Here is a 15,881-nt window from a genome sequence, read left to right as displayed (position 1 = left end):
GGTATGATTAGAATGTGAATTTACAATAATACTAAGTACAGAAGTACGTGCAATTTACCTCCATCTGCTATAACAAGATCTCCTGGTGAGGACACATCATCCTTTTAAAAGAAAATAGAAACTTGTCACAGAGTAATTGGGTCAAGAAATATATAAAAAAAGAAAAGAGAATCAAATTTCTTTATAACAGAGAGCTTTTTCCCCCCAATGGAATGTTAAATAATTAATTTAGCAAAAATAAAACTTTCAACTGCTTATTCTCAATTCTCATCCTTTCACACTTCTCTTTGCTTTTGACAATTAGACAGTCATTATTTACTAAAAGTATTTCCTTTTCTATGATTACTGTTAAGCTAGTTTCTTTTCCTCCAATCTTCCTCTAACTATGGGTATGCCCTAGGTTTTATTGCTAACTAAGTGTGTTTTTTTCTCCTTTCTTATACCAACTCTTAGATAACTTATTCATTTTCATATCTTTTCCTTTTCAGCCTTAAGTAGTTTGCTTGTGCTGTAGATTCAGTTTTTGTCAACAGAGCATCTTTAATTAGCTATTCCAATATTACCTTATATTCATAACTTTAGCAATTTTATATCAATGACTACTAGTTTCTATTGTTGTTTTAAAAAAGCCTGAAGTTAGAATCGTAATTCCTTTGTGGGTATCTCTTTTTCTCTGGTTGCTTTTAATATCTTCTCTTTGTTTGGTGTATCTTCAATTTCACCATGATGTTTCTTGGAGTAGACTTAGTTTTATTTATCCTGCCAAGACTTATTTTATTTCTTGAAACTGAGGATTCATGTATTCATAACATCTGAAAAATTCTCAGCTGCTATCTCTTCATAGTGCTTCTTTCTTACTGTCTCTAGTCTCTCCTTCTGGAATACCTATTCGATACATGCCAGACGTTATCATGCTATCCTCCTTGTTTCTAAATTTTTTAATACACATTCCACTGTGTTGGTTATTGATTTCAGTCTCTTTGCTCCAAATTTATTGCCTTTCATATTTTTCTTGTTTTTTTTGAGACAGGGTCTCACTTTGTTGTCCAGGCTGGAGTGCAGTGGCGTGAACACACCTCACTGCAGCCTCAACCTTTCGGGCTCAAGCAATCCTCCTGCTTCAGCCTCCTGAGTAGCTGGGACTACAAGCAAATGTCATCTTTTTTTATTTTTTGTAGGGATGCAGTCTCACTGTGTTGCCCAGGCTGGCCTTGAACTCCTGGGCTCAAGCAATCTGTTCCTTGGCCTCCCAAAATGCTGGATTACAGGCGTGAGCCACTGCATCCAGCTCCTCTCATACTTTTTTTTTTTTTTTTTTTGCCTGCTCTAAGAAAATAGTTAAACAGCTCTTTAAATAGTTTTTCCTCTGTCAGTCAGCAGGATATAAAGCTTTGTTAGTACAGCAAACTGGAGAGACAATGTAGAGGAAAAGGGTTTTATGTCCTAATTCTGGTGAGCACCTCCATTGCTTAGTTCCCATAGCAAGGCCACTTCCCCAGTACCCAGCTCCCACAATATAAGCAGTTTCTTTTTTTTGAGACAGGTCTCCCTCTATCACCCAGGAGTGCAGTGGCGCAATCTCAGCTCACTGCAACCTCCGCCTCCTGGCTTCAAGTGATTCTCCTGCCTCAGCCTCCCAAGTAGCTGGGATTACAGGTGCACGCCACCATGCCTGGCTAATTTTTGTATATTTAGTATAGATGGGGTTTCACCATGTTGGCCAGGCTGGTCTTGAACTCTTGACCTCAAATGATCCACCCACCTTGGCCTCCCAAAGTGCTGGGATTACAGGCATGAGCCACTGTGCCTGGTCAATTTGAGCAGTTTCTTTAGCACCTTTGGTCAGCAGCTTTTCCCAGTAACCTCCCTCTTGAGTGGTTTTGTGAGTGGAGTGCTTCCAGTGAGACACTTTCCCAGGAAAATCTTCCTTGGCAACCTTACAGGGCAGATTTACAGCCAGTTTCAAAGGGTAGCTTTTTAGCAACTTTTCTGCCATCCAGTGAGATACGGCCATATCCTCCTACCAAAGTCTGGATCTTGGCCCTGATAGGGATGGGACTCTTCCTGGGGAGCTTTATCTGAGCCCTAGGAGTGGTAGATGCTGCTTTTATATGCTATTCCTATATTCTTTAATGCAGTCTTTACTTTTTACTAATCTATTACCATAGTATAATTAATAATTCTTTACTTTATACGTTTCCTGTTCAAATGACTATTTGGGTTATCTCTCCTGATTGGTCCAGACGAATCCATTATGCTATACTGGATAATTTCCTCACATCTGTTTTCCAAATCATTTCTCCCTTCATGAACTGTGTCTTATCTGCTTTTCCATGAGAATGTTTAACCTGTTTGTTGACTTTTACATATCAATAAATGTATTTTCCACATTTTTCTTTCTCTCTCCTTTTTTTTAGAGATGGGGTCCCATTATATTGCTCAGGTTGGTCTTGAACTCCTGGGCTCAAGTGATCCTCCCACCTTACCCTCCAAAGTGCTGGGATTACAGGCGTGAGCCACACTGCCCTCAGCCTTTTCCCACTTTTAAAGTTAAATATCATCTTTTTCACATCTTTCTAGTATTTTAAAATCATATCTTGTCTTTTGTTCCTGGTTCTTTCTTTAATGTCTTTAATCATTTAAAAATTTACTTTAAAAAATTTCAATAGGGATTTTTTTATTTCACTAGATATATCAGAAGTTCTCAGGGGTCTAATCTTATTCCTTATTGCATGCTAACATTCACTCATGGTAAATGGTTTCTCATATATTTTTAAACTTGGGGTTTTTACTTCATTTTATGGAGGGCTTCATCTTCAGGACTCATGCATAGTCAGGGTTGAACTGTTTCTTACAGGTGCTTTTTGTTTTTACCAGGCATCCTAGATATATTACCAGTAAAGGACTGATCCTTTTTTATATTACACTGAGGGCTCTTGGACCACACAGATAAAGTAAAAGACAAACCACGAACTCAAGAGAAGGTGGGTCTATGGTTACAAATTCTCAAGGGAAATAATTTTCTTACCCAAAGCCCGTGATGAGATAAATTTCCTTGTTATTTCTCTGTGCTGTTTGTCAGTAATTACTGGCCTTTGAGACTCTTGACCTTATACAGGATTTCAGTTCTCATTGCCCACACACTGGAGCAAGCCTTGTCTCATGCCCTCATCAAGACATCAAGCCCCTTAGCTACCAAGTCCAGCAAATCCTATCTGACAGCTTTAGCATCATTTAGCCTTTTACCACACTCTCATAAATATTAGACATTCCTCATCTCTTTTAAAATCCTTTTTCCCACTCTACAGATTATTTTCTGTACTTTCATCCAACTCTTCTTCCTTTTGACATTCTACAAACAGAGCACTAAGAACTATGCTTTGGCAACTCAGAATTCCTTGATGCTCTACCCTCTATCTCAAACCTCTTCATGTAGGTATAATTTCTAACTCTTGCAGTATGTCTTTAGTATCTAGTTCTCACTCTGCTTTGGGATTTTGCCCTTGGACACTGTGTTTCTTAGCTCTAAGAAGTAGAGCAGGTGGGCAAGGCCCATTCCATCCACATGTCCAAGCCAGCCCCCATCTTGTCTAGAAGGGGAGATCAGGTGAATTCTGAGTGATTATTTGAGATGTTTGTCAACCCAAGTTGATCACTTACTTAGCTAATCTGAGGAACAGAAGAATTATGTATAATGAAAACAAAAAATAATGCAAAAGAAAAAGTAAACACAAGAAACCAAAGAATACCTAAAATTGAGGATTTAAAAATATGATCCAATGCATACCTCTATATCATCTTTAAAGATGGCTGGGGCAGGTTTGTATTCTGGATCTTCCACATCCCTGTTAAAATACAAACAAATGCTATAATTACTGTAATGGGCTTAAGATTTCATTTGATAGGACAAAGTCTTGTTGGAGGGTTTTAGTTTGTTTTAAAGGTCAGACTGACGTCTCTTCTGTAGCCAGAAGAGCCCGAGACACAGCAGGAAGGCTGTTACAAAGCAAATAGGGAGAAAGCTAGTTCTAATGTACCCTTACTCAAAAGTTCACTTTTATTTATTTATTTTTTTTGAGATGGAGTTTCACTCTTGTCGCCCAGGCTGGAGTACAGTGGCACAATCAACAGCTCACTGCAACCTCCACCTCCTGGGTTCAAGAGATTCTCGTGCCTCAGCCTCCTGAGTAGCTGGGACTACAGGTACATGCCACCACACCCGGCTAATTTTGTATCTTTAGTAGAGATGGGGTTTCACCATGTTGGCCAGGCTGGTCTTGAACTCCTGACCTCAAGTGATCCACCTGCCTTGGCCTCCCAAAGTGCTGGGATTACAGGTGTGAGCAAGTGCATCCAGCTGCGAGTTTGCTTTTAAATGCATTATTATTAACCACAACGTGTTTCTTACTTTTCTCTTTGGGTAAGAAAAGACAGATTACATAAGGCCTTAAAACAGGTACAGGTGGCCTTTCGTTATGTGTGGGTTTCATATCTATAAATTCAACCAATTTCAGGCTGAAAATATGCGAAAAAAGCTGGTCATGACGGCTCACACCTATAATCTCAGCACTTTGGGAAGCCACGGCTAAGGTGGAAGATCACTTGGGCCCAGGAGTTCAAGACCAGCATGTGCAACATAGGGAGACCTCATCTCTACAAAAAATAAAATAGAAGAAAATTAGCTGGGCATTGTGGCATGTGCCTGTGGTCTCAGATACTCAGGAGACTAAGTGGGAGGATCACTAGAGCCTGGGAGGTCAAGGCTGCAGTGAGACATGATTGTGCCATTGCATTCCAGCCTGGATGACAGAGCAAGACCCTGTCTCAAGAAAATATGTGGAAAAAAATGGCATCTGTACCGAACATGTACAGACTTTTTTTTTTGTCATTACTCCCTCAACAATTCAGTATAGCAACTATTTACATAGCACATAGCATATATATTGTACTACGAATTATAAGTAATCTAAAGTTAGTTTAAAGCATACAGGAGAATGTGCATAGGTTAAATGCAAATCCTATGCAATTTTATATATAGGACTAGAGCATCCTTGGATTTTGGTATCTGCAGGGTGTCCTGAATACCAAAATCCCCCATGGATATTGAGGGATGACTATGTAATAAACGTCATCATGTGTCTCATCAACTATAACATTCTTGTCTTTTTCTCCCCTCTATGCCCCTAGAAGTTTATGAACTCAGTGGCCATGATATAGCTGTTAAAATGAAAGAAATGAAAAACTCATCAAAAGAATGGGTGTAGGGCAGGTCCAACCTCTTCCTCGATCACATTCTGTTGGATAAGTGTTAACCTATTAGGGTATCTTTAGCTCCTTCAGATTGTAAACTCCAATTCCCTTACTGCTACCTCATTTAAAGATAAATAGTGTGACACAGAATATGCTGATATTGAATAGAAGAGATATATAGAAAATTCATGACTCTGAAACACACATACCCATCCATATAATCATTCGCTCTCTGTTCGGCAGCAACTGCTTTGTCATCAGGTTTTCCCACTCTTTCCAAGAAGCATAATGCTGGGTCTGCTCGAATAGTGTTATATTTTTCATATCCTGAAAACATCACCAATTACAAAAGTAAAAAAGATAAAAAGAAGAAAGGTGTATACATATAAACATTCCTCGTATTTACAGTGGATGACATTTCTGGACTAAAGGGATAATACATTAAAATGATATAGGTTAAGTATGTTTTCTAGAAATTATCACAAACATTAAATGATCTGGTAATAGATATCTACTAAATTAAAATTTCAGTTACATTTATCAGTTAATATGAGAAATAGGATAAACTGATCATACACACACACAAACACACAAACATACCTCACATAAGAACTCTTCCTGAGAGAGGAAGTTGTCTTAGATTTACATCCAGGAAGGGTAGGTTACACATGCCACCCTCTCATGAGGAAATGTGGTGACTGACAGACATAGTTTGGTAGTGTATGCTTTTAATTCTGTATATATAACATAGGTGTTACTGGAATAAAGCTGTAAGTGGAAATCAATGAACTGAGAACTGACAGAATTGCCTTATACATGAAAGGGGATCCCACCTACCTTACTTCTTACTTACCATGTTTAAAAACTCCAATAAGGAGTGACTTATCGGCATCAAAATCCCACCACTCAGCAGGAACTTCTGAGTGGTCTGGTTCTGGTACCCAAACATCAATGTCACTTTAAAAAAATCATAATATGGCATTATGAATTATTATAAATGAGTCAAAAAGGAGGCAAAATTTTACCTAGCTTTTAAAGCACTGTGGCTTTCAAGAGAGAGCTTAGGATTTCATTTCATTATTTTTTAATCCTTCATAATTGCCATCAATTAAAATTACAAAATTGTGCAATAACAAAGACACCATAAAATAAGTGAACATTGTTAAGCTCAAGAGAAGAAATAAGTTTCAACATGTTACTATACAATTTTCTTAAAGAATCATATTCTTTCACTGAGTTTCTTTATTTAGAGACAAAGGGTTCTATTAGAAGTAGAGACTATGTCAGGCAACAACTTGGCAATAATCATCTGGTTCAATTATTTCATTTCGCACATGAGAAAACTGAGGCCCTAAAAGGGTAAATGAATTGTTTTAGGCTGCAGAACAAGTAATAGCTCCTCTAGACCACTATTGCTAAGAAAACCATGCTGAAAATGCCCTGTAATAGCAAATTTTTGATTCATAATTTGACTGAAACACTCAAGTGTAGGCCAAACACAGTGGCTCATGTCTGTAATCCCAACACTTTAGGGGGCAGAGGCGGGTAGATCACTTGAGCCCAGGAGTTCAAGACCAGACTGGGCAATGTGGCAAAACCCCATCTTCACTAAAAATACAAAAAATTAGCTGGGCGTGGTGGCGCACTCCTGTAGTCTCAGCTACTTGGGAGGCTGAGGTGGGAAAATCTCCTGAGCCTGGGAAGTTGGGGTTACAGCAAACCAAGATCATGTTGCTGCACTCCAGCCCGGGCCACGGGAGTGAGACCCTGTCTCGAAAAACAAAAAACACTCAAATGCTGTTTTGATGTTGTAAATAAATAATACAATGCCATAAAATCATAATAGATTACTAAAAAGTAAAATAATAAACCCATAATGATTTGATTTTGTAGATTGGCTGTTTTTATGAGTAACAAATAACTATAGAACTGGCAATTTTGCAACTATAATTTTCTTATTCTTTGCTCATCACTTGAAATTATTATTTTCCCAGAAAGCTTTGGCAAGTTACATATATAACATGTCTAAAAACATGTCATGTATAGAAGGACTGAAATGTTCACTTCTTTACCACAGTGATTCAAGTCATTTTCTTTAGCACAGAATACAGTTAATATCTGACAATGATTAAGTATCAATTTAAATTCACACAAATATATATTTATATATACATACACAAATATGTATATTTTTTATATATATATATATACACACACACACACATTTTCTTATATTTGACAATGGATAGAGATTGAACAGGATAAATTACTACAAAAAGTTGAATAGCTGAGAATTTCTCTATTTGGTATTCATAAATTATCAACTTTCAAATAACCAGAGATATAAAACAATATAAATTATACAAAGTAGAATTTCATCTGTCTTGGCATCATTATTTCACAAATTAGTTAACAAAGACCTATAAGAAATGGGGGATTTCCTATTGACAATGAAGTTTTGTGGGAAAAGTTAGATTCTAAGTTGGCTGTCTTTGGAAACTCAAATTTTTATATAAAAATAAACAAACAAATGATCAACATGTTCCTAGGACAAGAACCCAGTATGTAATCAAAATATAGGTGAGATAGAAGACACCGGCAGTGAAAACAAAATACTTATAAATTTTATAATCAAAAAAGGAAACAAATTTATTTATTTTTCACAAATGTTTTACTAGAATTTTTAACTCAAGAAGTATAAGGAAGTGGATGAAGAGATCTTTCTATAGATTCTTGAACGAATTTGTCAGCACTCGAAATGAACACCTTATTATATCTAATTTTGCTTTAAAACAAAAGGGTCACAATTGACATTTTTTAGCTCAGTTTAGAAAAACAGAAAAAGGAAGAATGATTTTCTTGTAATATGGAAAAAGTTAAAAAAGAAATGAGAAATACAGTAAAAGGAGATATTTATTTTTGAACGAGTTATTAAGTAGGATTAAACAAAGCATTAGCCCTGAAATATAAAGGAAAGAGGAAAGAACACTGGAAACAGAATCCCAGAGGAGAAAAAAAGTGGGTCAGATAGCTCCCTTTGCCAACCATAAGGTGGCACTCTAAGCTCAAAACATTGTGATTACCATCTGAGGTGGAAGGTTTTCCAGCTTGTAAAGAGGAAAAGGCAATCAGTATACAAAACTCATGTTTCAAATGTAAGTGCCACATGCACATTAGGTGGCGTGGATTTCTGTTTTTAAAGACTAACTTGTGTCATCTCTTGCATAAAGCCTCCTTTAACTTCCCCAGGGTAGATCATTCATTCAAAATATATTTAAACAGAATTCACTACATGCCAATAATGGCAATAATAAATTAAGATAGTCATGCACGTGCCCTTGTAAAGACGGACATGCAATACTGTGTGATGAGTGCTGTGGCAGGGTACTCTGGTTATGTGCCTAACCCAGATCTGAGAGGTCGTGAAAGGCTGAGTCAATGTTGGCTGAGCAGGAGGAGGAAGAGAATGGAAAAAAGGAGGAAAGAATGTTCCAACAAGAATGCAAAGGCCTGGAGAGAAGAGTAACTAATCATGGCACCCTGGAGAAATGTGGATCTAAAGTTCAGAAGAGAGACATGGGCTACAGATAGGGATTTGGAAGACATAAGCATAGAGACAAAAATTGAAGCCACAAAGATGAGAACACCCAAGAATAGTAAGTGATGAGAAGGCCTATGTGAAGATTCTTTGACCTCTAAGAGACAGAAAACATGCCTGAAAAGCAGCAAGCAGAAAGGTAAAAAGAAAAACCACAGGAGAATGGTATCACAGAAACATTTTAAAAAGAAGGAAGTGGTCAACAAAGGTAAAGTAAGGTAAGCACTATGGTATATCCATCAAATTTGGCAGCAAGAATATCAGTGAACATCTGGAGTGAGGAGGTTGAAGCTGCATTGTGGTAGATTGCATAGTGAATGGGAGGGAAGAAAAAGAAGACAACAAACACAGATGCTTCTTTCTTTTCTTTTTTTTTTTGAGACAGTGTCTCATTCTGTCACCCAAGCTGGTGTGCAGTGGTACAATCACAGCTCATTGCAGCCTTGACCTCTCTGGGCTTATGTGATCCTCCCACCTCTGCCTCCAGAGTAGCTGGGACTACAGGCATGCACTACCACACCTAGCCAATTTTCTACTTTTTGTAGAGACAGGGTTTTGCCATGTTGCTGAGGCTCATCTCAAACTCCCGGGCTCAAGTGATCCACTTGCCATGGCCTTCTTAAGTGCTGGGATTACAAGACTGGTTACTGTGAACCCCCTACAGATGCTTCCTAACATAAGTTTGGCAGTGAAATCAAAGAGAGTAATAATATGGTAGTTTGAAGATATTTTGAGTCCAAAAGCATTAAGTGTTGTGTGCACGCGTGTGTGTATGTGTAAGTTAAGGTGACAGAGATGTAAACATGTTAAAATCCAAATGAGAAGGAAAAGAGGGGAAATTACTGAAAGAGGAAAAAGAAGGTACAATCCACAGAGAGCAGTCCCTGGGAAAATTACAAGTGGATCAGATCCAGTCAGGCTAGGGGAAAGGAGCCAATTAGTTGACAAATATTTACTGAGTGTTTAAGATGTCCCAGATTCCATACTTACCTTCAAGCAGCTTAAATTGTAATGAAAGAAGAAAGAAGACATACAAATTAACGTAATTTTTAAGTAGTAGTAGGCATTATAAAGGAAATAGAAGGTTAAGTAGTAGTGAATGACTGGTGGGCTACTTAAGCTGAGGTTGGCAGGGAAGGTCTATCTGAGAAGGAAATACTTGAGTTGAGATCCGAGTAATCTGAAGGGGCTGTTCTGTGGAAGTCCTGGGGAAAGAATATTTGGACCAGGAAGAACAGCATAGAATGAGCTTGACATGTTGGCAAAACACAACCACCACTGTGGCTGGAGCATGGTGGGTGAGGGACACAGTGAAGAAAGTGCGTACAGAGTTATGGAGGCCCTTGTAGGTCATATGGAATTTGAATTTTATTCTGAGAAATTGGAAACATCTGGAGGGTGTTAAGGAGTGCCAAGACCTGATTTTTGCTTTAGAAATACCACTCTGGCTGCTGTGTGAAGGACAGGCCTAGAGAGGCAAAAGTGGAGGAAAACAGAATCAGCTACGAGGCCACTGCAAAAGTCTGTGAGATCATGGCAGCTTGGACTAGGGATTTGGCAGAGGAGATAGTACTGAAAGGTACTCAGATTTGGCATGTATTTTGTCAAGCTAACAGGGAAGAGAGGAATCAAGAATAACAACAGAGCAATGGGTTGTACATTTACTAGGATGGAGAAGGCTTGTATATGGGAAGGAAAAGAGAAAGGACTGGAGACAGGAGATTTGGAAAAGCCAGGGGAAGTAAGATGTTAGTCATTTCAGTGGAAATGTTGGGAGGCAGTTGACTAATGGCTTCAAACTCAAGAAAGAGTTCTGGGAGAAATATGTAAATTTCAGATTTACCTGTTTATAGATCATATTTGGTATGATGAGGCTGCATGAGTTCACCTAAGGAAAAAGGTAAGAGAGCTGAGGATGGAGCTCTTGGTCAATCCAGTATTTAGAGATCTATTAGAGAAGTAAGAGCTAGCAAGAGGCAATGAAAAGGAAAGAGTAGTGAGAAAAAGGACAACCAGATGGGTATAGTTAGCATAAATGCCTACAGAAGACAGCATCTTATGGAGGACGAGGGAGAGTAAATTTAGAGAGCTGATCACACCGTAGGTCATTAGGGGCCGTGTTAAGAACCACTTTAGTGAGACAGTGAAGAAGAAAGATCCATTGGAATGTGTTAAATAGAAAATGCAAGATAAAGAAGTAAGATAGTAAATATAGGCAATCTTTTTTGTTGTTGTCTGAATCTTTGCTCTGCCATTTTTACCTGGGTAACCTTAGACAAATTTCTCTTTTTAAAAAAAAAATTGTATTTCCATAGGTTTTTGGAGAACAGGTGGTATTTGGTTACATGAGTAAGTTCTTTAGCGGTGATTTGTGAGATTTTGGTGCACCCATCTCCCGAGCAGTATACACTGCACCCAATTTGTAGTCTTTTATCCCTAACCCCCTTCCTGCCCTTTCCCTGCTGAGTCCCCAAAGTGCACTGTCTTTCTTATGTCTTTGCATCCTCATAGCTTAGCTCCCACTTATGAGAACATATGATGTTTGGTTTTTCTATTCCTGAGTTACTTCACTTAGAATAATAGTCTCCTATCCCCCCAGGTTGCTGCAAATGCCATTAATCCATTCCTTTTTATGGCTGAGTAGTATTCCATCATATATACATATATACCACAGTTTCTTTATCCATTCGTTGATTGATGGGCATTTGGGTTGGTTCCACATTTTTTGCAATTGCAAACTGTGCTGCTATAAACATGTGTGAGCAAGTATGTTTTTAATATAATGACTTCTTTTCCTCTGGGTAAATACCCAGTAGTGGGATTGCTGGATCAAATGGTAGTTATACTTTTATTTCTTTAAGGAATCTCCAGGCTGTTTTCCACAGTGGTTGTACTAGCTTATATTCCCACCAGAAGTGTAGAAGTGTTTTGTTCACTACATCCATACCAACATCTATTATTTTTTGATTATGACCATTCTTGCAGGAGTAAGGCAGTATCATACTGTGGTTTTGATTTGCATTTCCCTGATCATTAGTGATATTGGGCATTTTTTCTTATGTTTGTTGACCGTTTGTATATGTTCTTTTGAGAATTGTCTATTCGTGTCCTTAGCCCACTTTTTGATGGAACTTTTTTTTTCTAATTTGAGTTTGTTGTGTAGATTCTGGATATTAGTAGTCCTTTGTCAGATGTATAGATTGTGCAGATTTTCTCCCACTCTGTGGGTTGTCTGTTTACTCTGCTGACTGTTCCTTTTGTCATGCAAAAGCTCTTTAGTTTAATTAAGTCCCAGCTATTTATCTTTGTTTTTACTGCAATTGCTTTCGGGTCCTTAGTCATGAAATCCTTGCCTAAGCCAATGTCTAGAAGGGTTTTTCCAGTGTTATCTTCTAGAATTTTTATAGTTTCAGGTCTTAGATTTAAGTCCATGATCCATCTCGCGTTGATTTTTTTTTATTATTATAGTTTAAGTTCTAGGGTACATGTGCACAACGTGCAGGTTTGTTACATATGTATACATGTGCCATGTTGGTGTGCTGCACCCATTAACTCGTCATTTACATTAGGTATATCTCCTAATGCTATCCCTCCCCCATACCCCCACCCCACGACAGGCCCTGGTGTGTGATGTTCCCCTTCCTGTGTCCATGTGTTCTCATTGTTCAATTCCCACCTATGAGTGAGAACATGCGGTGTTTGGTTTCTTGTCCTTGTGATAGTTTGCTGAGAATGATGGTTTCCAGCTTCATCCATGTCGCTACAAAGGACATGAACTCATCCTTTTTTATGGCTGCATAGTATTCCATGGTATATATATGCCACATTTTCTTAATCCAGTCTATCACTGATGGACATTTGGGTTGGTTCCAAGTCTTTGCTGTTGTGAATAGTGCTGCAATAAACATACATGTGCATGTGTCTTTATAGCAGCTTGTTTTATAATCCTTTGGGTATATACCCAGTAATGGGATGGCTGGGTCAAATGGTATTTCTAGTTTTAGATCCTTGAAGAATTGCCACACTGTCTTCCACAATGGTTGAACTAGTTTACAGTCTCACCAACAGTGTAAAAGTGTTCCTATTTCTCCACATCCTCTCCAGCACCTGTTGTTTCCTGACTTTTTAATGATCGCCATTCTAACTGGTGTGAGATGGTATCTCATTGTGGTTTTGATTTGCATTTCTCTGATGGCCAGTGATGATGAGCATTTTTTCATCTGTCTGTTGGCTGCATAAATGTCTTCTTTTGAGAAGTGTCTGTTCATATCCTTCACCCACTTGTTGATGGGGTTGTTTTTTTCTTGTAAATTTGTTTGAATTCTTTGTAGATTCTGGATATTAGCCCTTTGTCAGATAAGTAGACTGCATTTTTGTATAAGGTGAGAAAAGACGATCCAGTTTCATTCACCTACATGTGGCTTGCCAATTATCCCAGCACCATTTGTTGAATAGGGTGTTCTTTCCCCACTTTATGTTTGTGTTTGCTTTGTCGAAGATCAGTTGGCTGTGTTTGGCTTTATTTCTTGGTTCTCTATTCTGTTCCATTGGTCTGTGTGCCTATTTTTATACCAGTACCATGCTGTTTTGGTGACTGTGGCCTGATAGTATAGCTTGAAATCAGGTAACGTGATGCCTCCTGATTTGTTCTTTTGGCTTAGTCTTGCTTTGGCTATGCAGGCTCTTTTTTTGTTCCATATGAATTTTAGGATGGTTTTTCTCTAGTTCTGTGAAGAATGATGGTGGTATTTTGATTGACAGGAATTGCATTGAATTTGTAGATTGCTTTTGGCAGTATGGCCATTTTCACAATATTGATTCTACCCACCCATGAGCATGGGATGTGTTTCCATTTATTTGTGTCATCTATGATTTCTTTCAGGAGTGTTTTATAGTTTTCCTTGTAGAGAGCTTTCACGTCCTTGGTTAGGTATATTCCTAAGTACTTTTTTTTTTTTCTGGCTATTGTAAAAGGAGTTGAGTTCTTGATGTAATTCTCAGCTTGGTCGCTGCTGGTGTACAGGAGAGCTACTGATTTGTGTACATTAATTTTGTATCCTGAAACTTTGCTGAATTCTTTTATCAGTTCTAGGAGCTTTTTGGAGGAGTCTTTAGGGTTTTCTGGGTATATAATCATATCATCAGCAAACAGCAACAATTTGACATCCTCTTTACCAATTTGGATGCCCTTTCTTTCTCTTGTCTGATTGCTCTGGCTAGAACTTCCAGTACTATGTTGATCAGAAGTGGTGAGAGTGGGCATCCTTTTCTAGTTCCAGTTTTCAGAGGGAATATTTTCAACTTTTCTCTAATCCAGTATTATGTTGGCTGTGTGTTTGTTATAGATTGCTTTTATTACATTCAGGTATGTCCCTTGTATGCTGATTTTGCTGAGAGTTTTAATCATAAAGTGATGCTGGATTTTGTCAAATGCTTTGTGTTTACTGAAATGATCATGTGATTTTTGTTTTTAATTCTGTTTATGTGGTTTATCACATTTATTGACTTGCATATGTTAAACCATCCCTGGTATGTAACCCACCTGATCATGGTGGATTATCTTTTTGATACGTTGCTGGATTCGGTTAGCTAGTATTCTGTTAAGGATTTTTGCATGTATGTTCATCAAGGATACTGGTCTGTAGTTTTCATTTTTGGTTATGTCCTTTCCTGATTTTGGTATCAGGGTGATACTGGCTTCATAATATGATTTAGGGAGGATTCTCTCTTTCTCTATCTTGTGGAATAGTGTCAAAAGGATTGGTACCAATTCTTCTTTGAATGTCTGGTAGAATTCAGCTGTTAATCCATCTGGTCCTAGACTTTTTTTGTTGGTGGTAATTTTTTTATTACCATTTCAATCTTACTGCTGTTGTTTGTCATTTAGGGTATCTAATTCTTCCTGATTTAAGCTAGGATGGTTGTATCTTTCCAGAAATTCATGCATCTCCTCTAGGTTTTCTAGTTTATGAACATAAAGGTATTCATAGTAGCCTTGAATGATCTTTTGTATTTCCGTGGTGTCAGTTGTAATATCTCCTGTTTTATTTCTAATTGAGCTGATTTGGATTTTCTCTCTTCTTTTCTTGGTTAATCTTGCTAATAAATACAGGCAACTTTTTAAAGGAGTTTGTTGTGAAGAGGATTAGAGAAATGGAGTCTGAGAATGTATATTGAGAGAGGTTTTTTTCCCTTGTTAAGTGACTGATATTAAGGCATACATGTATGCCAGAAGAATGATGTCGTAAAGAGAGAGAGAAAAAAAGATCCAAGAAAGGTAAAGTCCAAGAAAGGTAAGAGTAAAGTCCTTAAAAGGTAAGAAGAAATGAGTTCCATGCTGCACAAGGCTTGCCTTAGGAGGAGGGACATTTCTACTGTATCTTGAAGGAATAGGTGGACATATATGCAAGTAAAACTGAAGGTAGCTCTTATCCGACTGTGTCTACTTTTTTCCATGAAATATGTAGCAAGGTCATTATTGGAGGGTGGTAGTTGTAGGGTGGAAAGATGGTTTGAGGAAAGAGGTACAAAATGGTTCTCTTAAAGAGTAGGAATATGAATTGACTAGCCACAACAGTTAAACAGTAGATGTTTAATTTAATCTCTTTTGAGATGAGATCTATGCTCACAAATTTGAAGTTAGTCATTCTGCATGGCTTGCTTGATTTTCTTCACAAATGTTCAGCTACTTAGGTGTAGGGAAGAAGTAAATGGCTAGCTGAGATTAACCTGAGTTGAGGTTGTAACAGATATCTAGAACAGAAGGAAAGGCAGGCAAAAGGAGATAGATAAGGATTTTAGTTAGCAAGTAGAGTGCTAGAATATAGAATCTATGTTGAATAATGAGGAAAGAGGGGGCATGAAAGTGGTGATGGCTAGTGAGTAAGTGGTAAGATGTGGGGAAATTGTGATGAGATTAGAGAATTATAATGAGAAGTACCTAAGTTCAGTGAGTTAGAAGGAAGGATGTCACTGTCAAAATTCTGATTAAATAAGTGCTGTTACTGGTGATAGCAAGATCAACTGTATGACC

General features: G+C 37.9%; 1 protein-coding gene across 22 annotated transcripts in view; it reads right to left on the bottom strand.

Annotated features, from left to right (window-relative positions):
- Positions 1-15,881, bottom strand: part of CHD9 (chromodomain helicase DNA binding protein 9) — a 275,163-nt gene that overhangs the window by 35,039 nt on the left and 224,243 nt on the right. For all 22 annotated transcript variants that reach the window (XR_008514580.2, XR_008514581.2, XM_024233433.3 and 19 more), the window contains 4 exons: positions 6,104-6,207; positions 5,460-5,577; positions 3,788-3,845; positions 59-101 (listed from right to left, as the gene is read on the bottom strand). Coding sequence is in view for 20 of the 22 variants with exons in the window: in XM_024233433.3 (XP_024089201.2) it covers positions 59-101; positions 3,788-3,845; positions 5,460-5,577; positions 6,104-6,207 (323 nt within the window). In the remaining 2 variants the exon portion in view is untranslated. The remainder of the gene's footprint in view (positions 1-58; positions 102-3,787; positions 3,846-5,459; positions 5,578-6,103; positions 6,208-15,881) is intronic.

This window comes from Pongo abelii, chromosome 18 (assembly GCF_028885655.2).
Source record: "Pongo abelii isolate AG06213 chromosome 18, NHGRI_mPonAbe1-v2.0_pri, whole genome shotgun sequence".
Classification (NCBI taxonomy): Eukaryota; Metazoa; Chordata; class Mammalia; order Primates; family Hominidae; genus Pongo; species Pongo abelii.
This window is presented reverse-complemented; position numbering and strand designations above follow the sequence as displayed.